General features: G+C 48.6%; 1 protein-coding gene across 2 annotated transcripts in view; it reads right to left on the reverse strand.

The window, feature by feature from the left end:
• Positions 1–19,510: 19,510 nt before the first annotated feature.
• The window catches only part of SRL (sarcalumenin), a 37,161-nt gene continuing 33,454 nt past the window's right edge, over positions 19,511–23,217 (reverse strand). For both annotated transcript variants that reach the window (XM_040255731.1, XM_040255723.1), the window contains one exon: positions 19,511–22,729. In XM_040255731.1, coding sequence (XP_040111665.1) covers positions 21,918–22,729 — 812 coding nt within the window. In that variant the 3' untranslated portion in view covers positions 19,511–21,917. The remainder of the gene's footprint in view (positions 22,730–23,217) is intronic.

Raw genomic sequence — 23,217 nt, forward strand, 5'->3', positions numbered from 1 at the left:
AAATGGCAACCTGCTCCAGGATGCTTGCCTGGGAAATCCCATGAACAGAGGATCCTGGCAGGCTGCAGTCCATGGGGTTGCAAAGATTCAGACATAACCAAATGCGCATGCACCACATGCAAGATGGGGATACCCATTTCTGCAGCCTGACCTTTCATTAACACTGGCCAGTCACATTTTCAAGCACAAGTGGGCTACCACTGCTCTCAATCACCACCAGTTGTGTTTTTTTATTTGAATGTTTACTTACACTTGGAATGTGCAAACAAAGGAAGTGAGACTAAAGAGGATGAGAGAGCTCACACAACATACTACCTGTATTTCATTCAACAACAGATTTATTCCGGATACCCACCATGTCCAGACACTGATCAAAGACCCTGGAGACAGGGAATCAGATCAGAGTGGCTCCAACCCTTGAACTTGAATCCAGGCCTCCCCTGAGCACAGAGGCTGTGGCAGTCTTTGACAGTTTAGAGACCAGGAGACTGAATTTTCTCAGGTTGTTAAAATGAGTGGGGGCAAACCCAAGCCTGCTCTGGGGAGGCAGTAGGTGGGGTCCCTTCTGAACCCACCCCTGGGATTCTGGCCTGCCTTCTGTGCCCCACCCTCGACTCCCATCACAGGCAGTGATGTCACTGTCTAAATAACTGTGCGACAGTCTTGGCAAATTTCATCCAGAGCCCTCAAGCACAGATTAAAAAGTAAGTCCATGGCATCTGAACAGACCTTTGGGATTCCCTGGTGGCTTGGATGGTAAAGAGTCTGCCTGCAGTGTGGGAGACCTGAGTTCGATCCCTGGGTCAGGAAGATCCCCTGGAGAAGAAAATGGCAACCCACTCCAGTATTCTTGCCTGGAAAATCCCGTGGACGGAGGAGGAGCCTGGTGGGCTACAGTCCATAGTATCACAAAGAGTCAGACACAACTGAGCGACTTCACTTTCACTTACAATTTACAAGGCACTGTCATGTTCATTGTCTCATCTGATCCTCCCAGGAGCCCTAGGAAGTGGGTAGGGTAAAGATTATTATCTCTACATTTTTTTTTTCTTTTTTACTCACTAAGTCCTTTTTCTCTTACCTTGGATGTGGGGTATCTCTTCATGGCTGCTCCAGCAAAGTGCAGCCACTGCTCCTTACCTTGGACGAGGGGTATCTCCTCACGGCCACCCCTCCTGACCTTGAATGTGGAGTAGCTCCTCTCGGCCCTCCTGCACCCACGTAACCACTGCTCCTTGGAGGTGAGGTTGCTCCTCTCTGCCGCCGTCCAAGGTAAGAGAAACCCAAATAAGATGGTAGGTGTTGCGAGAGGCATCAAAGGGCAGACACACTGAAACCATAATCACAGAAAACTAGTCAATCTAATCACACTAGGACCACAGCTTTGTGTAACTCAATGAAACTAAGCCATGCCGTGTGGGGCCACCCAAGATGGGCGGGTCATGGTGGAGAGGTCTGACAGAATGTGGTCCACTGGAGAAGGGAATGGCAAACCACTTCAGTATTCTTGCCTTGAGAACCCCATGAACAGTATGAAAAGGCAAAATGATAGGATACTGAAAGAGGAACTCCCCAGGTCGGTAGGTGCCCAATATGCTACTGGAGATTAGTAGAGAAATAACTCCAGAAAGAATAAAGGGATGGAGCCAAAGCAAAAACAATACCAAGTTGTGGATGTGATTGGTGATAGAAGCAAGGTCCGATGCTGTAAAGAGATATACTGCATAGGAACCTGGAATGTCAGGTCTGTGAATCAAGGCAAATTGGAAGTGGTCAAACAGGAGATGGCAAGAATGAACATCAACATTCTAGGAATCAGCGAACTAAAATGGACTGGAATGGGTGAATTTAACTCAGATGACCATTATATCTACTACTGCGGGCAGGAATCCCTTAGAAGAAATGGAGTAGCCATCATGGTCAACAAAAGAGTCCGAAATGCAGTACTTGGATGCAATCTCAAAAATGACAGAATGATCTCTGTTCGTTTCCAAGGCAAACCATTCAATATCACAGTGATCCAAGTCTATGCCCCAACCAGTAACGCTGAAGAAGCTGAACAGTTCTATGAAGAGCTACAAGACCTCTTAGAACTAACACCCCAAAAAGATGTCCTTTTCATTATAGGGACTGGAATGAAAAAGTAGGAAGTCAAGAAACACCTGGGGTAACAGGCAAATTTGGCCTTGGAGTATGGAATGAAGCAAGGCAAAGGCTAATAGAGTTGTGCCAAGAGAATGCACTGGTCATAGCAAACACCCTCTTCCAACAACACAAGAGAAGACTCTACACATGGACATCACCAGATGGTCAATACTGAAATCAGATTGATTATATTCTTTGCAGCCAAAGATGGAGAAGCTCTATACAGTTAGCAAAAACAAGACTGGGAGCTGACTGTGGCTCAGATCATGAACTCCTTATTGCCAAATTCAGACTTAAATTGAAGAAAGTGGGGAAAACCACTAGACCATTCAGGTATGACCTAAATCAAATCCCTTATGATTATACAGTGGAAGTGAGAAATAGATTTAAGGGACTAGATTTGATAGATAGAGTGCCTGATGAACTATGGACAGAGGTTAGTGACACTGTACAGGAGACAGGGATCAAGACCATCCCCATGGAAAAGAAATGCAAAAAAGCAAAATGGCTGTCTGGGAAGGCCTTACAAATAGCTGTGAAAAGAAGAGAAGCCAAAAGCAAAGGAGAAAAAGAAAGATATACCCATTTGAATGCAGAGTTCCAAAGAATAGCAAGGAGAGATAAGAAAGCCTTCCTCAGCGATCAATGCAAAGAAACAGAGAAAAAACAACAGAATGGGAAAGACTAGAGATCTCTTTAAGAAAACTAGAGATACCAAGGGAACATTTCATGCAAAGATGGGCTCAATAAAGGACAGAAATGGTATGGACCTAACAGAAGCAGAAGATATTAAGAAGAGGTGGCAAGAATACACAGAAGTAAAGTGAAAGTTGCTCAGTCATGTCCAACTCACTGTGATCCCATGGACTATACAGTCCATGGAATTCTCTAGGCCAGAATCCTAGAGTGGGTAGCCATTCCCCAATACACAGAAGAACTGTACAAAAAAGATGTTCACGACCAAGATAATCACGATGGTGTGATCACTCACCTAGAGCCAGACATCCTGGAATGTGAAGTCAAGTGAGCCTTAGGAAGCATCACTATGAACAAAACTAGTGGAGGTGATGGAATTCTAGTTGAGCTATTTCAAATCCTGGAAGATGATGCTGTGAAACTGCTGTGCTCAATATGCCAGCAAATTTGGAAAACTCAGCAGTGGCCACAGGACTGGAAAAGGTCAGTTTTCATTCCAATCCCAAAGAAAGGCAATGCCAAGGAATGCTCAAACTACCACACAATTGCACTCATCTCACATGCTAGGAAAGTAATGTTCAAAATTCTCCAAGCCAGGCTTCAGCAATACGTGAACCATGAACTTCCAGATGTTCAAGCTGGTTTTAGAAAAGGCAGAGGAACCAGAGATCAAATTGCCAACATCCGCTGGATCATCGAAAAAGCAAGAGAGTTCCAGAAAAATATCTATTTCTGCTTTATTGACTATGCCAAAGCCTTTGACTGTGTGGATCACAATAAACTGGAAAATTCTGAAAGAGATGGGAATACCAGTCCACCTGACCTGCCTCTTGAGAAACCTATATGCAGGTCAGGGAGCAACAGTTAGAACTGGACATGGAACAACAGACTGGTTTGAAACAGGAAAAGGAATACATCAAGGCTGCATATTGTCACCCTGCTTATTTAACTTCTATGCAGAGTACATCATGAGAAACACTGGGCTGGATGAAGCACAAGCTGGAATCAAGATTGCCGGGAGAAATATCAATAACCTCAGATATGCAGATGACACCACCATTATGGCAGAAAGTGAAGAGGAGCTAAAAAGCCTCTTGATGAAAGTGAAAGAGGAGAGTGAAAAAGTAGGCTTAAAGCTCAACATTCAGAAAACTAAGATCATGGCATCCAGTCCCATCACTTCATGGGAAATAGATGGGGAAACAGTGGAAACAGTGTCAGACTTTATTTTGGGGGGCTCCAAAATCACTGCAGATGGTGATTGCAGCCATGAAATTAAAAGATGCTTACTGATTGGCAGGAAAGTTATGACCAACCTAGATAGCATATTCAAAAGCAGAGACATTACTTTGCCAACAAAGGTCTGTTTAGTCAAGGCTATGGTTTTTCCAATGGTCATGTATGGATGTGAGAGCTGGACTGTGAAGAAAGCTGAGTGCCAAAGAATTGATGCTTTTGAACTGTGGTGCTGGAGAAGACCCTTGAGAGTCCCTTGAACTGCAAGGAGATCCAACCAGTCCATTCTAAAGGAGATCAGCCCTGGGTGTTCTTTGGAAGGACTGATGTTGAAGCTGAAACTCCAATACTTTGGCCACCTCATGGGAAGAGTTGACTCATTGGAAAAGACTCTGATGCTGGGAGGGATTAGGGGCAGGAAGAGAAGGGGAAGACAGAGGATGAGATGGCTGGATGGCATCACCGACTCGATGGACATGAGTTTGAGTGAACTCTGGGAGCTGGTGATGGACAGGGAGGCCTGGCGTGCTGCAATTCATGGGATCGCAAAGAGTCGGACACAACTGAGAGACTGAACTGAACTGAAGTCCTTTTTCAATCCCTTTAACTGTAGCCCACCAGACTCCTTTGTTCATGGGGTTTTTCAGGCACGAATACTGCACTGGGTTGCCGTTTCTTTCTCCAGGGGATCTTCCTGACCCAGGGATTAAACCTGGGTCTCCTGCATTGCAGGTGGATTCTTTACCAATGAACCACCATCTCCACTTCACAGATGAGGAAACCGAGGCTCCAAGAGTTGAGATGATTCACCCAGGGTCACCTAGTTTAGAAGCCAAAAATCCATGTTTCTTCCCTTTTTACCATCTTGTCTCTAGTCTTTGGGACTAAATGGGAACTCAAAGGGAGACTAGCTGAGCTCTTCTTAGCTGGCCTTAGTGGCTGCTCTTTTCAGAATTTTGTTATTGAAAGAATGAAAGAAAAGTAAGGATCAAGAGTAAGAGGAAGATACAAGGATGCCTGATAATCCAGTAACTATCAAAACTGTCCAAAACTTGAGAGCTTTCAAGGAACTCATATATTTATCTCATTTGGTTCAAAGAACAATCCCATAAGGTTAATAAAGCAAGTACAATGGTGGCTCAGACGGTAAAGAATCCTCAGACACGACTGAGAAACGAACACACTGATTGATTGTAAGAAGGCTGGCTCAGAATCAACCCCTAACTCTTCTGATTCACAAACTCTTTCCATAACCTAAGTGAGGGCATTCTTTGCACACATACCCTACTTCTGTCCCTTTGGTCCTGAGGGTCAGGAACAAGAGACAATTGGACACCCTTCTCTTGTGTGTCCATACAAGTCGAACTTATAGTGACCTTTCTTTTTTATTTGTATTTTTGGCTATGCCACATGGTTGCAGGATCTTAGTTCCAAATCGAGGACTAAGTGGAAGCATCGCATCCTAACCACTGTGACACCTTTCATTTCACTGTTCCTCTGCCAGAAGTTGCCCCAGAAGCAGGGATCTCCCCCTTCTGGTTTTAGGATTGTTGCTATTCTTCAGCCGCTAAGACAGGCCCAACACTGCGGCCCCATGGACTGCAGCATGCTAGGCTTCCCTGTCCTTCACTTATCTCCTTTGGTTTTAGGATTACTTTTACACAACTGATTTTATATAACTGATAAACCAGGGAGAATGTTATCTGTCAAGCTGCTGTTTGTCCATTTAACAGCTGTTTCTGAGCAGGGCTTCACTCTAGACTAGGCCCTGATGTTAGAGAAATGAACCAGACATATTCCCTGCTAACGAGATGCTCACAGTCTAGCGGAACTGAAGAAAACACAAATACCTGACAAGATACATGACATTCATGAATGCATAACGAGATGGAATAAATGTCACAACAGAGTTATAAGCAAAGGGCTGTGGAGAATCAGGGACAATTCCGACTGGTGGAAGAAAAGTGTATTCCTAAAAAGAAAGCAGCCTTTGGGCTGGACCTGATGGGTGAGTGGAGAATCTGGACTCACAGTGGAGATGCAGGCAGGTGGGTCACTGACTGGTGACGGAGTGCCACTCCACTGTGTTTATCGATAGACATCCCAACCAGCAGCGTGTTGTAGCCACTAGTGACCAAAGTGGGATGTTGAGTATCTCGGATGTTAGACAAGTGCAATGCCTGTGTCTCTACTGAAGGCTCAGGAAGCTGAGATGTGGGAAGTCCATCTTCACCCATCCAACTCAGATCATCTATTTACTTGGCCTGAAGATGGATCCCTCTAACACTGGAATGACTCCACAGATGTATTTGAGAAATCAAGTCTTTCACTGCAGAAGAAATAGCACTTTCCTGCTTGCAGCATTAGTAACGAAGCTAATGTTCACCAATCTCTTGTAAGTTCCTGGCTCAGCTCTGATCCTGCCAAAGATGGCACTTCAATCACAAGCTTGCTTTCCAACAAGGCTTTGTCTGTGAACAGTTTGGATGTTTAGGTCCTTGTTTTGTTTGTGGAACTGATGCAGAAGCAATTTATGTTACAACTTTTAAGACTTTTTTTTTTTTTTGGCTGCGTTGGGTCTTTGTTGCTGCACTCGAGCTTTCTTTAGTTTGGCGAGTGGGGGTTACTCTTCATTGTGGTGCTCAGGCTCTAGGCATGTGGGCTTCAGTAGTTGTGGCGCAGGTGGCTTAATTGCTCTGCAGCATGTGCAATCGGGATCGAACTGGTGTCCTTTGCATTGCAAGACAGATTCGTAACCACTGGACCACGAGGAAAAGCCCACTAGGCAACTTTTTTCAATGAAGATACTAAAAGATTTCAGGTAAGACATACAGTTATAGCAGAAAGAGTGTGAACATTTGGGAAACAGGGACGGAGCCCCAGATGAGAACAGCGTGAAGTCTGCTCAGCCCCCATGTCACCCTGAGCCTAGGGGCCGTCCAGCTCAGTCAGACCTCCAGCTAGATCTGGGCTGGATCTTGCCCCCAGCTTGAGGGAAGCCAAGAGACCCAGACCACCTGCTCCTCCTCTTCTCAGGTCCTAAGGTTTCTGTGTCATGTCCCACCTGATCTTAACTGCCCTCTTAACCACTCAACTTTTCTGTTCTCTATGTCTGGTTTGCTTTTCCAACTAGATTAAAACACCAGTCTCCTGATTCCTTGTGAACATGGCCACGGGGTGTCTGTATCCTATCCCTGCCATTGTGAAGCCGGGCACAGAGCAAGTAGGTACTGAAAACCTCTGTGTGGAAATCTTGTTGTTTAGTCGCTCAGTCATGTCCTCTTTTGTGACCACATAGACTGTAGCCCACCAGGCTCCTCTGTCCATGGGATTTCCCAGGCAAGAATATTGGAGTGGGTTCCCATTTCCTTCTCCAGGGGCTCTTCCTGACCCAGGGATCAAATCTGTTTTTCCTGCATTGGCAGGTGACTTCTTTACCATCTGAGCCACCAGGGAAGCCCCTGCTGAAGTCTACAGGCCCAAGAATCACAGGATGACAGTTTCAAAGATGAGGAGAGCATCCCTCATCTGGGACAACAGTGAAGGGATTAAGAGTAGACATGTACTTCTGGTTTTAGGTTTGCCTTTTATAGAACTGAACTATATTTAAATCAAGGGGTTTGGATCCTTCTGTGGGACAGACCTGCATTTCCAGTATTTCACCTTCTGCTCTCTCAGACCAAGGTCCCAAGGTTCCCCTAATCTGTTTTTCAAGTTCCTGCTTGTCAACATCTTCCAAGGAGACATGGGGTCTTCTCCTTCCTCTTGGGAAGAGTAATAGGAAGGATGGTAAGGTTGCCACTGCCAGTCTAGGGGCCCCAGGGTTCGAGGCCAGAGGGGAGAGCTGAATCGGGGCCCAATGGGGGTAGGGGTGGAAAGGACCTCAAAGCAGAATACAGCTTTCTATAAGGTGGTCTCATCTGAAGTGCTGGGTGGACAAGAATGACAGACAGGGACATCAGATAGGGTCAAAATTCAAACAAGTCCCCCTGGCAGGGAGATGGATCATGAGCTACTCCATCCCCCCAGGGAGATAAGTCATCAAGGGGACCAAATAGGAACAGGGTGGGGCACAAAAGGGGCAAAAGAGACCAAAGTCCTAGGTGGTTTAGGGATTATCTAGTCTGACCCCCTTCTCTGATTCCACAGTTGAGGTCCTCAAACATTCCTTCCTGTCAGAGTAGTAGCCACTTCCACTCAGCATCAATCTTCATCTTTGATGTTTCCAATCCATCCTCCAAGTTGTGGTCTTTCTGCAACAGTCCATTCAAGTTGCTCCTCAACCTTCAGGTTAGAGTCCAAAGTCCATATGGCCTAAAACAGTCCCTCTCTGTTAAACACAGGTAGTGCTAAGTTGCTTCAGTTGTTTCGACTCTTTGCGACCCCATGAACTGTAGCCCACCAGGCTCCTCTATCCATGGGATTTTCCAGGCAAGAATACTGGAGTGGGTTGCCATGCCCTCCTCCAAGGGATCTTCCCAATCCAGGTAGACCTTCACATACAATATTCTGTCTTTACCCTATGCCTTTCCACATCCCACTGACCTCATTCCACTGACAAAACACTGCACAGCATTCTCCAAAGATGCAATAAATTTACTCCCATCTGCCAGGAGAATTGAAATGTCAAGGTCCAGCCCAGGTGCTACCTCCTCAGTTAAATCCCCCCTCACTTTTCCAAGGAAGGATGAGTTAGTTGATCTTCTATGTTCCAAAAATACCTCTGCAGACTTCCCTGGTTGCCCAGTGGTTAAGAATCCATTTGCCAATGCAGGGGACACAGATTCAATCCCTGGTCTGGGGAGATCCCACATGCAGCAGGGCAACTAAGCCTGTGTACCACAGCTGAGCCTGAGTTTTAGGGCCCTGGAACCACAGCTACTGAAGCCCACGTACCCTCTAATCCATGCCCCACAATAAGAGAAGACACCACAGTAAGAGGCTCTCATACCACAACTAGAGAAAGCCTGCATGCAGCAATGAAGACCCAGTGCAGCCATAATTAATTAATTTTAAAAAATAAAATTGGGAAAAACATATATGTATGCATCTGCATAGCCTTTCTGACCCTGATTTGTACTGATTTACAGAGACTCAGACCATAGGGGTGGGGATGGGTTTTGACTTCTCACATCCCTGCTTGCTAGCTCACCAGTTGCTAGCCAGCGTCCTACTAACACTCCTGTTTTCTCCCCTAGTTCCGTCATCCTACCGAGTTTTGCATGGTTCTATATATTCTTTTCCGCTGAACAGGTACTCCTGTCTGGTCTCAGCTGGTGTTCTGCATGCACTTTTGTGTCTAAAGGTGTATTCCTGATGTATCTGTAGTAAGTGGTCAAAAAAAGTGTTCATTTATAAAGAATGAACCCCTTTCCTTTATAAACACAGAGTGAGCTCCTGGCAGAGCCCAGTTAAAAATCTAGATTGTCTGATGTCCAGATCAGGGGTCTTTTCCTAGGCTGCCTCTTCCATTTTCCGTGTCCATCCAGTTGGATGCTCCTCACTGATCTGGACTTAGAAACCCTGGGGCAGCAACCGACATTGGCAGAAGCAGGAGCCCAAGCTGCCATCTGTAAGGAGAGTCTCCATGCCCATCCTGAGGAACTGTCGTGCTGCCGAGGGGCTCTGAATCGAGCTGGAGGCGGTGGCAGAGCAGGCAAGTCATCACAGCCCACGCTCGTTCTCTGCTCAAAGGATCCAGCATCTGCCTGTCTTTGGTGATACAGGAAATGGGTGCTCTGAGCTGACTCTGAACCAAGGAGGGACGGCTGCCATCGTGGCCAAGGTTCCCCTACCCCTGATGATGAAAGCAGGAGTGATGGCCTCTACCCAAAGGAGCCGACCTAGAGGGACTCAGGGATGCAGGGGATGGGCTCAGAAAAGCTGCAGCCCCTGATAAAGGTCAAGGGACACAGGTCACGATCCATCGGGAGAGACAGATGTGGATGGCCTTTCACCTAAGCAGCCTGTCCTCCACTGCCTGCCCTCATTGGTGTGTCTTCATTTCCCCAAATTAATCCAAAGCTTCCCTAAGGGACTTCCCTGGCAGTCCAATGGTTAAGAATCTGCACTTATACCACTTCCCTTGTGGCTCAGCTGGTAAAGAATCCGCCTGCAAAGTGGGAGACCTGGGTTCGATCCCTGGGTTGGGCACATCCCCTGGAGAAGGGAAAGGCTACCCACTCCAGTATTCTGGCCTGAAGAATTCTATGGAATGTATAGTCCATGAGGTCGCAAAGAGTCAGACATGACTGAGCGACTTTCACTTTGCGTAACCTACAGGGCACAGGGCACGGGTTCGATCCCTGGTTGGAGAATTAAGATCCTTGAGAAAAACATCCTCCACCACCCGGCCCTCAAACGCAACCAGGATGTTTGTTTTACAGCTGAATCTTGTTTCGAGCAAAGTGAGCATGTAAAGTTGAGAGATGACGCTTCACTTAACTCTTTTCACCACAAAAAGCTCCCCAGAGGTGGACTTCCCCGGCAGTCCAGTGGTTAAGACTCTGTACTTCCAATGCAGGGGGTTCAGGTGGAAGAACTAAGATTTCACATGCCCCTCATGGTAAAGGAGGAAGAAGAGCTCCCCAGATGCACTCGTTCACTGCTGGCTTACTGCGTATAAGGTCCTCCATTAGGAACTGAAAATTCAAATCCTACTGCAATATAATCCCTGTCCCCAGCAAAGAAAGTAAGTTGCATCTTCACATTCATGCACAGACAGGAAAAATGTGATGTCTTCCAGGGGAGGCTCACCAAGGTGAGTTTGGGAATCTGGAGGTGAGTTTGAAGGGAGTGGTGCCTGAGCTGGGCTCTAGAGAACAGGGAACTTGCCACTCAGAAGTTGGAGTGCCCGCCACATGGAGCAGACATCAGCAGCACAGGACCAGGGGAAGATCCATGGACCATGCATACATGTGTGCTAAGTCGCTTCAGTCGTGTCCGACTCTTTGCAAGCCTATGGACTGTAGCTACCAAGTTCCTCTGCCTTAACAGCTGTATGGTCCTATGTATGTGTGCGTAATCGGCCACTTCAGCTGTGTCTTTCTGTGACCCCCACAGACTGTAGCCTGCCAGGCTCCTGTCCATGGGGATTCTCCAAGCAAGGATACTGGAGCGGGTTGCTGTGTCCTCCTTCAGGGCATCCTCCCCACTTAAAGATCGAACCAGCAACTATGTTCCTGCATTGGCAGGTGAGTTCTTAACCACTAGCGCCACCTGGGAAACCCCCTCCTATGTATTGTTGTTCTGTCCCTAAATTGTGTCTGACTCTTTGCAACCTCAGGGACTGCAGCACGCCAGGCTTCCCTGTCCTTCACTCTCCTGGAGTTTGTTCAAATTCATGTCCTTTGAGTCAGTGATGCCATCCAATCATCTCATCCTGTGTCACCCACTTCTCCTTTTGTCCTCAATCTTTCCCAGCATCAGGGTCTTTTGTATAACTAATGAGAACCTATTGTATAGCATACAGAGTAAAAAAAAAAAAATGGTATAACATGCTTGTAGAACATACTAAGTTAACCTTTAAAATGTATTCCAATATACAGCAGACAACTACCGCTTATTTCACTTGTACGAGATACATAGAATAGTCAAATTCAGAGTCAGAAAGTACACCAGTAGATGCCATGCCCAGGAGCGACAGTAGGGGATGGAGAGTTAGTGTTTAATGGGGACAGAGTTTCAGTTTAGGAAGGTGAAAACTTCGGGAGAGGGCTGATGGTAAGAGCTGCACAACAATGTGAATATAGTTATGTCATTGAACTGTACAGTTAAATATGGTTAAAAGTGTTTTATGTGACTTTTACCACAATAAAAAAACCTTAAAAAAAAAGAGCTGTGTGATCTTGAACACATTACCTAACCAGAATCTTGCTTTTCTGCAAAGTCCCTCCCTGATACTTTCTACTAAGTGGATCACTAAGAAATGAAATGAGATTGTGGCTAGGAGCATCTGGCAGCATCAGGCACATGGCATGTGATCACTGAATGTCAGGTTCCATCTCCACGTCTGAGGTGCTAGGACAATGAACAACAACTTTGGGGGACCCTTGAGGAAGGAAGAGGCCAATAAAAGAGGATTCTGAAGTGGGGGGGGGGGGATGGTGAAGGAAGAGGTTCCCAGAGGAAAGAACCCAAAGCTTCTGAGTTGAGGTTCTGCTCCATGGCAGGCCACTTTAGGGATGCTGGAAAAATACTCCCCATCACACTGGTCTTTGGTTTGTCCCCCAACAACACTGTGTTCCAGGAGTGGCACAGCGATGCAATTAGCAGAATCGAGCTTGTGGGTGGAGTGTAGGAGTTGAGCAGGGATGAGAGGCAGCACCTGGGCTCCTGCCCAGACTGTGGGGGGAACCAGAAATCAGGGGACAGGGAACGATGGCTGCAGAACGAGAAATGCTTTTAACTCCAACACTATCCTCTACAGGAAAGGCAAAATGTCCAAGGTTTTTTTGTTTTTTCAGATCTATATACCTACTCTTTAAACATGAATAACCTGGCTTATCACAAAGCGGCAGGAGAGACACTGACACCAATCCCCCTGTCCTGCAGAGAAGAGGCACAGCTATGGATCCTCAGGGCAATTCTTCAAAGAATCTGGCCTCTTATGTGCTCCTCTTTCCTTCTTTCACCCCACAAACATCCACAGATGTGGAAGATCCCAGAGAGGCAAATGTCAGCTCAGTTGTCCATACCTCCATTCCTCTTGCTGATTCATTAGTCAGTTTCCTTATCTGTCAAATGGAGAAAATGGGCTCACAGGATGATGCAATGGGATAGTGAACATACTTGGCATAGAATAAGTGCTCCAGAAATGCAAACTATTGTTATACTGGTAGAAGCAAGACTGCATGTTATGCTGGCTATCTTTCTTTCGCCCCTCCCACCTCCCAGATATACTCCACACCCTTTTCCACCCTGTGCAGTGCCCTAGAATGGACTAGTCAAGACTCTTGCCCCTTGACTTCTCACTGGGTTTGGTCCATGGGGAGCAAGATTAAGGGAGGGAGAAATTGAAGACAAGGCTTTTATTTCCCCAGCTCCCTTCCTGAATCCCTTGACACAAAGTCTCAGCTCTAGGAAAATGACCTTACAGCCTCCTTACCTCTGGGCGCAGAGGTGGTTACAATCCCACTGTGACTAGCCTCAGAATATTTCACACTCCACAGCTGTTTCCCTATACCTTGTGTGAAATTACCCAGCTGATATGTGCCATCTGTTTTCGGGGACCCCTGACATCCAAGGTGCAGGAGAACACAGGAAAAGGCCTGGGGATCAAGAGACCTGGGTTTGAGTCTCATGTCTCCTCCTCGCTGGCTCTGTGACCCTGAGCCAGGCTCTCCTTTCCAAGGCCTTAGCTTCCACATCTGTAAAAAGAACAGCTCTTTTGTCCTACAACCCCACCCCCCCCCACACACATACAAACACACACAGGGGGTTCTATAACTTAAGCCCAGGACAGGGATGCATACAAAGGAGAGCTGCCTCAGTCAGAGGGCAGGTGAGGTTGCCAGGCCTACACCATCGCATCCTTCCCCAGGAATTGCCTCACTCCTTTTTATTTTATTATTATTACTTTTTTTTTTTTTTGGCCTCACTCCTTTTAAGGACGTTCTGTGTCCTTGTTCTCTCAGGCCACCAGATTACCAGATGCCCAGAGGATCTCCCCCACCCCCAAAGCAATTGCCAAGAAAACTCAGGGAATTAAAATAAATTCCTTTATCTTTCAATAGCCAGCCGCCAACCCTGCTTTAGCCACCAAGGCCCCTTCCCAAGTTCTAATGGCCCAGGGGTCCAAGCAGGAAAGCCTGGTCAGTTGATGCCCCACTCCCTGGAGCTGCAGCAGGGTAGGGGGGCATCTCACAGTTGGCATCTAAGACAGAGGAATCTAAACCATCACCCTATTGGGAGACGCCTGTGGTGGGACATGTTTCAAGTAGAAGCTAAAGACCCCTTAGGTGCTTATTACAGAATCTCTGAAGTCCTTTTAGCTCCTAAAATTAGTGACCCAGAGGAATCCAGGAGCCACAAGAAATATGTTCTAATAATATCACTCCCCATGCCCACACCCTCGCCACCCCCTCCCCCTCCGCCCGCCGCAACCGAATCTGAAGTTTCATTTGTTCTAAGAGCTTTCCCGCCCTCGGTCATCCGGAAGCGGGGTAAAGTGAGCCAGATAAGGCTGGTTTCTGTCCTAAAGACAAGAGGAGAGGGCAGCGTGGACTCCAGCTTTTCTGAATTTCTGGAGGGGTGAGGGAGGTGCGATAAACTCCTAAAATTATCAGTTCCTGCTTTACCTGAGGGCTGACCGCAGGTGAAAAACCACAACACAGTAACTGCCAGCACCAATTTGTCTCTGACGTTCTTCACGTTCCCCAAATGCCTCCAGAAAGCTGTGGCTTCACCCCACAACTCTGAGCAAGTTCAAGACCTTTCCCCGCCCCAAATGAAAAACTTCCGAGCTCCCTCAGGGCTTCCAACGGACAGACAGCGCACGGGGTCGGCTGAGGCGGCAAGCCTGCACCGTAGCCAGGCCCCGGGGCGGCCTTAACTTTGGGGGCGGCAAGGGCCGAGAAGGTGAAGCTCTTCGACCTCGCGGGGAGGGGACCCGCCGCCCTCCTCTCCTCAGGCGCTGAGTCACCGCCGCCCGGGATCCGCCGAGCCCGCGTTCCCAGGAAGCGCCGCCGCGCGCCTGCGCATGCGCGGTCCCGGGCGCGTGTCTCGGGAGCGCGCGGCCCCGGGGGAGGCGGGGCAGGGCCGCGGGCACGAGCGGAGGCGCATGCGCGGGGCGGGATCGCACAGGCGAGGCTCCGACGGGTCCCGGTGCCGCGGCCTCCCGCCATACCTCTCAGAGTCGGGGTGACGAGCCTCTCGGGGATAGCTATTTACGCGTTAAGAGCCGACCTTGAGGGACCAGGCCAAGTTCCACCAGGCACCCGTTCCCGTACCCTCATGACCCCGGTCCAGAATTGCTCTGCCCGGGCGCTGGTTTCCCCTGAAAGGTGGCGGGGAGCGGGGGAGGCTGAGGGAAGGGAATGGGGAATGAACCAACCAAAGCTGACGCTGACCTCGGACCGCACCTGACCGGTATGAGGATTCGGGCCGCAGACCCTGAGGTCCCCAGACGCGGAGGTCGCTGGTCCGGGAGACCCGTCTCCGCACCAGAAGTGGCCCCCGACCCCACCAGGAGCCCACCTCACTGAATGATCTGAGACCCCGGGGCCAGGAGCACCCTATGTCCTCGTCCTGCCCCGTCATGCAGGCCTTCCTGTCCTCTTGTCCGCTGGCCCTGGTCAACTGGGCTGGAGTGACCAAAACGTCACAGGGGGGCCAGAGAAGGGACACAGATTTGGGTGTAGGCACTAGTAGGGGTCCAGGGGCCCACGGGCGTTCCTGAGTAGGGCAGGACTGATGAGGTGGGCCTCTTCCTGACGCCTCCTTACCAGACTCCAGCACCTGGTTCTGAGCTCCTAGGGGTGGGGCAGGGACAGGGAGGACAGAGACCCAGTATCCCCCACCCATCAGGCTATGAATCACTGGGGGAAGAGGGCATTACCCAAGGGATACTGGGTAGCCAAAGCAGGCTCCTGGATGCTAAGTGCTCACCTCTCCAGGCAGTGCCCGTTTGCTGCCTGCAGGAACTTCCTTCTTCTTCATGGCCTTCAATATTCAGAAATGGAGTGACCTCAAACCCTGGTTCCTTGGGCTTCCGTTTAATTGCCTTGTTGTTGTTGATAAGTGAAGTCCAACTCGGGGACCCCGTGGACGGCAGCACACCAGGTTCCTCTGTCCTTCACTATCTCCCAGAGTTTGCTCAAACTCATGTCCATAGAGTCAGTGATGCTATCTAGCCATGTCATCCTCTGTTGCCCCCGTTCTTGTCCTGCCCTTCATCTTTCCCAGCATCGTGGTCTTTTCCAATGAGTCAGCTCTTCGTATCAGGTGGCCAAAGTATTGGAGCTTCAGCTTCCACATCGGTCCTTCCAATGAATATTCAGGGTTGATTTCCTTTAGCATTGACTGTTTTGATCTCCTTGCTTGTCCAAGGGACTCTCAAGAATCTTCTCCAGCACCACAGTTTGAAAGTATCAGTTCTTCAGTGCTCAGCCAACTCTCATATCTGCACATGAGTACTGAAAAACCGTAACTTTGACTATATGGACCTTTGTCAGCAAAGTGCTGGTTTCCCCTAAATCACCTCATCTCACCTTGATTCCTCGCTGGACACACAGATGTCTTCCTTTCTGAGTCTGGGCCTTTGATCTCCCGGCAGGATCCATCCCCTTGGTCTTTGACCTTCCAATCCTACCCATCCCTCAACGTGTACCTAGAATTCCCTTCCCAAGCTCGATAACCCCCTGGCTGTCTCAGTATTCTCAGGAGAGTCCTGATATGATGTAAACAGATTCTCAACAAAGGGAATCTATTAAATGCTGAAATAAATTTCACAGTCAATTTGCATTGGTCAGACTTTTCAAATAATTACATTTTCAAATGAAAAAAAAAAATCCTCTGCCAGACCACGTGTCCTCATGGTTTAGAAAATGTGGTCACTTCATCCCAGAGGACTTCTGTGGTCACTCGGGTCCCATGACTCTTTCCCTAATTGGCCTGTTGGCTCCCCCAGGGCAGAGAATATGCCTGAATCAATATGTGAGAATTCCAAGGGTTTTGAAGTTGTGGTGGGAGAAAAATCCAGAAGTTTGGAGAAAATGAAAATAGAACCAACAAATTTTTTTTGCAGTCTTCAGTGTATCAGAAAAATGTACTATCACAATTTGGCCTAGGCTCCAGATTAGCACAAGTCAGTATGATAGAATATAGTTGAAAGAATAGTGGGATGGATAGAAAATTGCCTTTTAGTTTGGTTTGTCAGGTTTTAATGGGGTGAATTTGGACCTAACTTCTCTGGATATGCAGTTTCCTCAGCCTGGATTTGAATTTAAGGTTAGTAAATATACCTGCCCAGTCTATTAATACTTTACGAGATGATCATGGTAGAGATCAAACTGAAATGGAATTAAGGGTGTGATTTGTTTTCTTATAATATTTTTGTTGTTGTTCAGGAAATAATCCTCAATAATCTTTCTAATGATAGGTTTTATTACTTACAAGCTTCAAGGTACTGACCAAACATTTTAGACAGTTTATGAAGAGGAGGGAAAGGGATCAGAAAGAACAGTGTCACCAAATGTGACCCCTGGGCAAGTAACCGAGCATGACCTGTAGGGTGAATCAGACTTCAGAAGAATTCCGACCTCCCAAATACACATGCCATCATCCCAATCACTCTGACCATCAGTTTCCTCCTCAGTAAAGTATGATTAATAATAGTAATAACATGTACTGAATACTTTCTCTGGGCTCTGTATTATTTCAAGCATGTTGCATTAAGTCATTTAATCCTCTCAACAACCCCATGAGAGAAGAACAATTAACATCTCCATTTTATGGGTAAGGAAACTGAAGCACAAAGTTAAGACATTTGCCTACGGGTGCTCAGTTAGTACGCAGCGGAGCCCAGGATGGATCCCAAGTGCTGACTCCAGAGCCTGTGCTCTTGTCCATGCCGGATGGCTCCTTCCCCGTGGGGTTATTTTGAAGATTACATGAAATGAAGCAGGGATTTCCCTGGCGATCCAGTGCTTAGGACTCAGTGCTTTCACTGCCATGGCTTGGGTTGGGAACCAAGATCCCTCAAGCCACACAATGCAGGCCCCCCCCCCGCCCAGAAAAAAAAGAAAAGGGAAAAAAAGGAAAATAAATAAAGCACATAAAGCACTCACTGTGGCTTGGCACACAGCCGTTAAAATTAAGGCATTAAGAGTGGTAATGTCTGTAGGTCTATAGCCCGGTTCCAGGCACAACGAGTGCTCTAGAAGTTGTTTCCCTTCCCCAGTGACATTACGGTAAACCAGAGAAAGGTTCTGCAGTGTTGGCAGACACAGAATATGCTCATTTATGTGTGTCATTTTTGTATGCTTCAGATAAGAAGTTGGCGCAAGGGATTCCTTCAGAACCTGTTCAATCCCCCTTTGCTGCATTGCTCTACTCTCATTTTTCTGTTTCTCTTAAGCTTCTTTTTTATTGTTTTTATGATCTTCTAAATAAAAATTCAAGTTTCTCTGGGCTAGGAAAGCTTGAGCTTATGTCACAGAAAGAGGAATTGGCTTTTTAAAAAAAGAGAGAGAGAGAGAAAAAGAAGTTGGCTTGAAATGTTGTCTCAAGGCTCAGACTTTGGGATACACATGTAAAGCTTGAGGACAGTTGCGATGTCCTCCTTGGGCCAGATCTCCCTGGTTCTCCATCCTGGGTTGGGCACCCAGTTCACCCCCACCCCCACCCAACACATCTGCCTGCACACATGCTCCCATGATCTGAAATCCTCACACTGTTCATACAATTACTACTTCACCACCCCAGACCCACATGTGCATCTGCTGAGCCGCTACACCCACACAAAGACTACACACAAGTGTTTGCGTGTCCCTTATACATACAGCTACCTGTAACCCCCAAATATTCAGGGGAGGCATACACACCGCTGTAGACACCCCCTCCATTCACGGTGTCCCTCATGTCATCAGGCTGTGTTTAGAATGATCCTTGATTTTGCTTTCTGTATTTCACCCTTCTGATTTTCCTATCATCCTGACTGCAGACTTAAAGATGGTCTTAGCTCCACCTTGGATATCAGTACAGTCCCATGGTTATCCCAAATTTATTCAGTACTTTTTCCTAAACATGACCATGAAGTTGCTCTGGCTAATCCTTATAAAAGGGACTTCAGTGTCCATTTGCTTGCCCCATAAGCAGATTCAGAGCTGGGTGACTATGATGTGTCAATGAGAATCATCAGTTTTAACAAATGTACTGTTGAGGGGGGCGTAGATAATGGGCAAGCCTTGTCGGGGGGCATGTGGGAAACCTCTGCCTTCTTCTCAGTTTTGCTATGAACCGGAAAATGCTCTTAAAAAAGATTTGTCTTCCTTAAAATCAGTATGTGCATGCATGCTTGCTAAGTTGCTTCCATTGTGTCCCACTCTGCAACCCCATGGACTGTAGCCCACCAGCCTCCTCCATCCATGGGGATTCTCCAGGCAAGACTACTGGAGTGGATTGCCATGCCCTTCTCCAAGGGATCTTCCTGACCCTGAGATCCAACCTAGTTCTCTTATGTCTCCTGCTTTGGCAGGCAGGTTCTTTACCACTAGACCACCTGGGAATCCCTTCTACTGGATAAAAGGAAGAAAGAGTTTACACTGGGGATGGACCAGTGGTTAAGAGCCTGCCTTCCAATGCAGAGGGTGTGTGTTTGATCCCTGATCAGGGAACTAATAACTCACATGCCACAGGGTACAGCCAAAAGTCTTTAAAAATTGTAAAAAAGAGAGAGAGAAATTACACAGGTTGGAGGCACCGAGGCAGTACGAGGTGTTAAAGAGAGATGGGAACTTTATTGAGAGTTTCTCCCTGGTGAACTCAACGGAAAGAGCATTGGAAAGATTCCGCTTTGGAGAGAAACAGCAACTGTTCAGGCACAAACATTCACAGATACTCCTCCTAGGGGATTCCTGACTCCCCACCCAGTTCCCCACGATCCCCCACCCCCACCCAAAGAGTCAGAATTCTGCTCGAAATCAGCCTCCACAGAGCAGGGCACCAAATAGTGCTCAAAGCCCCGGCTGGCAGACAAGCCTGCGGGAAGTTAGAGAGAAGGGAAGTCAAGGGGTGAACAGCAGAACAGAAGGAGTAAGAAAAGGAAGCTGAATGGAGAAAAGAAAAGGGGGGGAAAGATCACTGATGATGTCATACACACCCCCAGAAATATAAATACCGTATGAATGTGTTCATCTCATTCCAGCTGCTGCTCCCAAAGCAGTGCTGACCTCGGCAGCTACGACGATGCCCAGTTCTGCACTTTTTCTTCCCCTTCTGCACTGGGAAAACAGAAATGCCCAAAGTAGCCGAGGGGGCGAAGGGGCATTAAGGAGCAAGGTGGGAGGGCAGCCCCTTGAGAGCGTAAAGGATGGAGAGATGAAGCCAGGGCTGGTTTTGAACGAGAAGGAAGCAGCTCCCCGGGTGCTGGTCACCAGGGTCCCTGCAGACTTGTCTTCTCTGGTTGACTGTCCTTAGAAACATCTCCTGGAGGTGGTGGGGCCTCTGCTCTTCTTGTGGGAGGTTCTAGATCCTCCAAAGGAGCCAGAAGAAGCAGCCTCTGAGGCAGCACGTGCCAGACTGCTGATCATTCCAAGAAACCCAAGGAATTCCCGACTGCAGATCTCTGTGTGAGCCTAACGTGGCCACCACTGTGCCCATTTGCTTCCTCTGCCTGACCCTCAGGCCACTTCTCCCTCTGCCTTTGTCTTGGCTTTTCCTTGGGTCTGGGGGACTCTCTGGTGCCGGTGGGGCCTCTTGGGGAAGTCCCCCAAGACAGCTCACTCCCAGGACAGGCAGAAGGAGGCCCCAGGTTAGGGGGGAAGGGGCAGCCAGGCCAGGTCCCCTAGACTTAGACTCATCACCAACCCGTCTTCCATCAAAAGGCTTGTCCCCTCCATGCCCCGTCCCTCTGTCCGCTCCTGCCCTCTGAGGGGGCGCGCCAGGCAGGCAAGACTCTCACCGCTTGCTCCCCCTCTGTGCCCTCAGGCATCTGTCATCTCCCTAATCTCTCTTGGACAATGTAACACACACACATTCACACTCATTGGTACTGGAAGGCCAGGCACCCCTGCTATGCACTCGGTGGGCATCAGCATCAAGTTCAGGTGGGAAACTGACAGTCAGGCCTGGGTTGCCAGCGGCACCGAGTGGCTGGTGCTGCTTCTGACTCCCCAGAAATTACTCCGAGTCTCGAGTGTTGACGCATCAGGGAATGGAGAAGCGAAAGGAAAAGGCGTGTGATGAAAACCAGGAAGGAACGACTCCTGTGCCGAGTGTCTCCACGGAGAAGCTGTGGCAACAGCAGGAGCAAGCTCTCCACTGTCCCCTCTGAAACCCAAAGCCTTTGGGGTCTGAGTTTTCCAAGACATGCAATAGACAAAGACACACTGCAAACCGATTAACCCTCTGAGCCCTGCCGGGACTCTCACTGAAGTCACTTCCAACAAGGAAATGACTGGAACACATGGAACAGTCACCCTCCTCCTGGGGCCGAGAAAGGGACCGGGCTTCCGGCTGGCTTAGAAGGTGCCAGAGAACTGGCCTGGGGAGCGCTTGTTCTCTCTCAGCGTCCTGGTATTCCAAACCGTTCCCTGCCCCTTGCAGAAACAGGGGAGAGGACCCAGGGGTAGGCTCAACACCCAGGTTGATTCAGACCCAAGAGATTGTCTCCTGTGAAGCCAACCCAAGCTCAGGAGGCAGATGAGGGCTGGGGACAGACAGAAGACTGTGTAGGAGGTAGCTGCGTGCACGGAGCAGACAGCCCTGCAGAACTCAAGTCTTCTCTAGCCTCTCAGCTGATCGGGGGAAAAAGGAACTTCAGCTGCTTTTAGCCTGTGTGACGCTCATTAATTCAGTTTACACTAGAGTTTAGCTGCTCTCTGTCCCCCCCGCCGCCCCACTGCAGAGAGAGGACCCAGGAAAAGCAGGTGTGGCCTGACATGCCTCAGTCAGGCCCCTACTTGAAGCAACAAGACAAGCAGGCCCTAATTCACAGTTTCCACTCCCCCCCTCGGCCCACCCCTTCCCCCACCACTGGCCTCAATTAACTCCCGTCCCCAATAAACAATGGTTCCTGCCAGTGTGGCTCAAAGGGTTACTAAACCAGGACTTCTCGGACAGTCAGGACACAAGCTCATTCACCAGCGACGACGGGAGCCCGAGAATGGCAACGCGGCCACCTAGGGTTTCTTATAACGGTTCTTTGGGGTCTCGCCACACCCTGTCTTGTCACAGTTGAGAGCACCTGGGTTCTTCCCCAGCCCGAGGCTGCCCAGCAGGCTGGGGAGCTCCTGGGTGATGGCCCGCTCGATTTTATCCAGAAAACAGCCTCCCATATAGGAGCACTGCTGGGACAGGAGCTTGAAGCTGGAGATGGGGTTGATCCCAAAGAAGTCCTTGTAGGCCTCGCGGTGGGGAAGGTCAAACTTGCTGACATTGGTCTTGGCCAGGATGGTCTTGAAGATGTAGAATTTATCAGGGTCTTCCACGATGTCTTTAAAGACCAGCTCCCCGTCACTGAAGAAGGTCATCTTCTCCTTGTATGTCTGCAGGTAGCGGTCCACCAGGAGGGCGTGAATGCGGACCCGGATGGCGTGCTGGCGGATGAAGGCGATCTTGTTCTCCAGCCTGTTCTCGATCACCTGGTTCAGGTCCTCCAGGAGGGAGATCTCTTCCCTGAGAAACAGGTCCCGGTGGGTGTCAGGCTTGTAGTCGTAGGGCCAGAAGGAGCTGACGTACACCCGCGGAGGCTCTGTGACGTTGATGAGCGGGGCCAGGCTCCAGAAGAGGGCCCCATAGACCCTCATGAGCATCTGCGTGGCCAGGTTGTCAGCCTTGTTCAGGATGATCCTTATCTGGGACTCGCGCCCCTTCAGCTGGCGAAAGAGCATCTCCAGCTCCAGACCCACGTCCAGCTTGGTGGGGTCAAAGACGACGAAGATGAGGTCTGCTCTGTCGATGAACCACTGGCACACGTCATTGAAGGGGTAGCCTTGGGAAGAGGGAGCGAGAAGTCAGGCTGGGCAGACCCCACACACCCCCAGACCCCCTGCCCCTCCTTTCGGAACCAGACCATTCTGTGGCTTTGAAGGGACTAAGAACGTCAGGGATTTTCTGGGTTTCTGAAGACTTTTAAAGAATTCATTACACATCTCCTGCTCCTTGTCAACTCTCAATCAAGAATGGCCTGGGGAAAAGTCCTGGCGGTCCAGTGGTTAGGACTCCACACTTTCACTGCTGAGGCCTCAGGTTCAATCCCTGGTTGGGGAACTAAGATCCTGCAAGCTGCGTGGTACAGCCAAAAAACAAAAAAAAAAAAAAAAAAAACGGCCTGATTCTTGTTTTAATCCACAGTGGAATTCAAGGCTCCAGGAAAACAAAACATTTCTGCCAAATGGAGATTTTCCCACTGCTTGAAAAGATCTGGGGCAGTGGCAAAGATGTTAAAGGAAATAAGTCAGGGAATTAGAAGGAATAAAA

Source organism: Oryx dammah, unplaced genomic scaffold, assembly GCF_014754425.2.
Source record: "Oryx dammah isolate SB20612 unplaced genomic scaffold, SCBI_Odam_1.1 HiC_scaffold_2, whole genome shotgun sequence".
Classification (NCBI taxonomy): Eukaryota; Metazoa; Chordata; class Mammalia; order Artiodactyla; family Bovidae; genus Oryx; species Oryx dammah.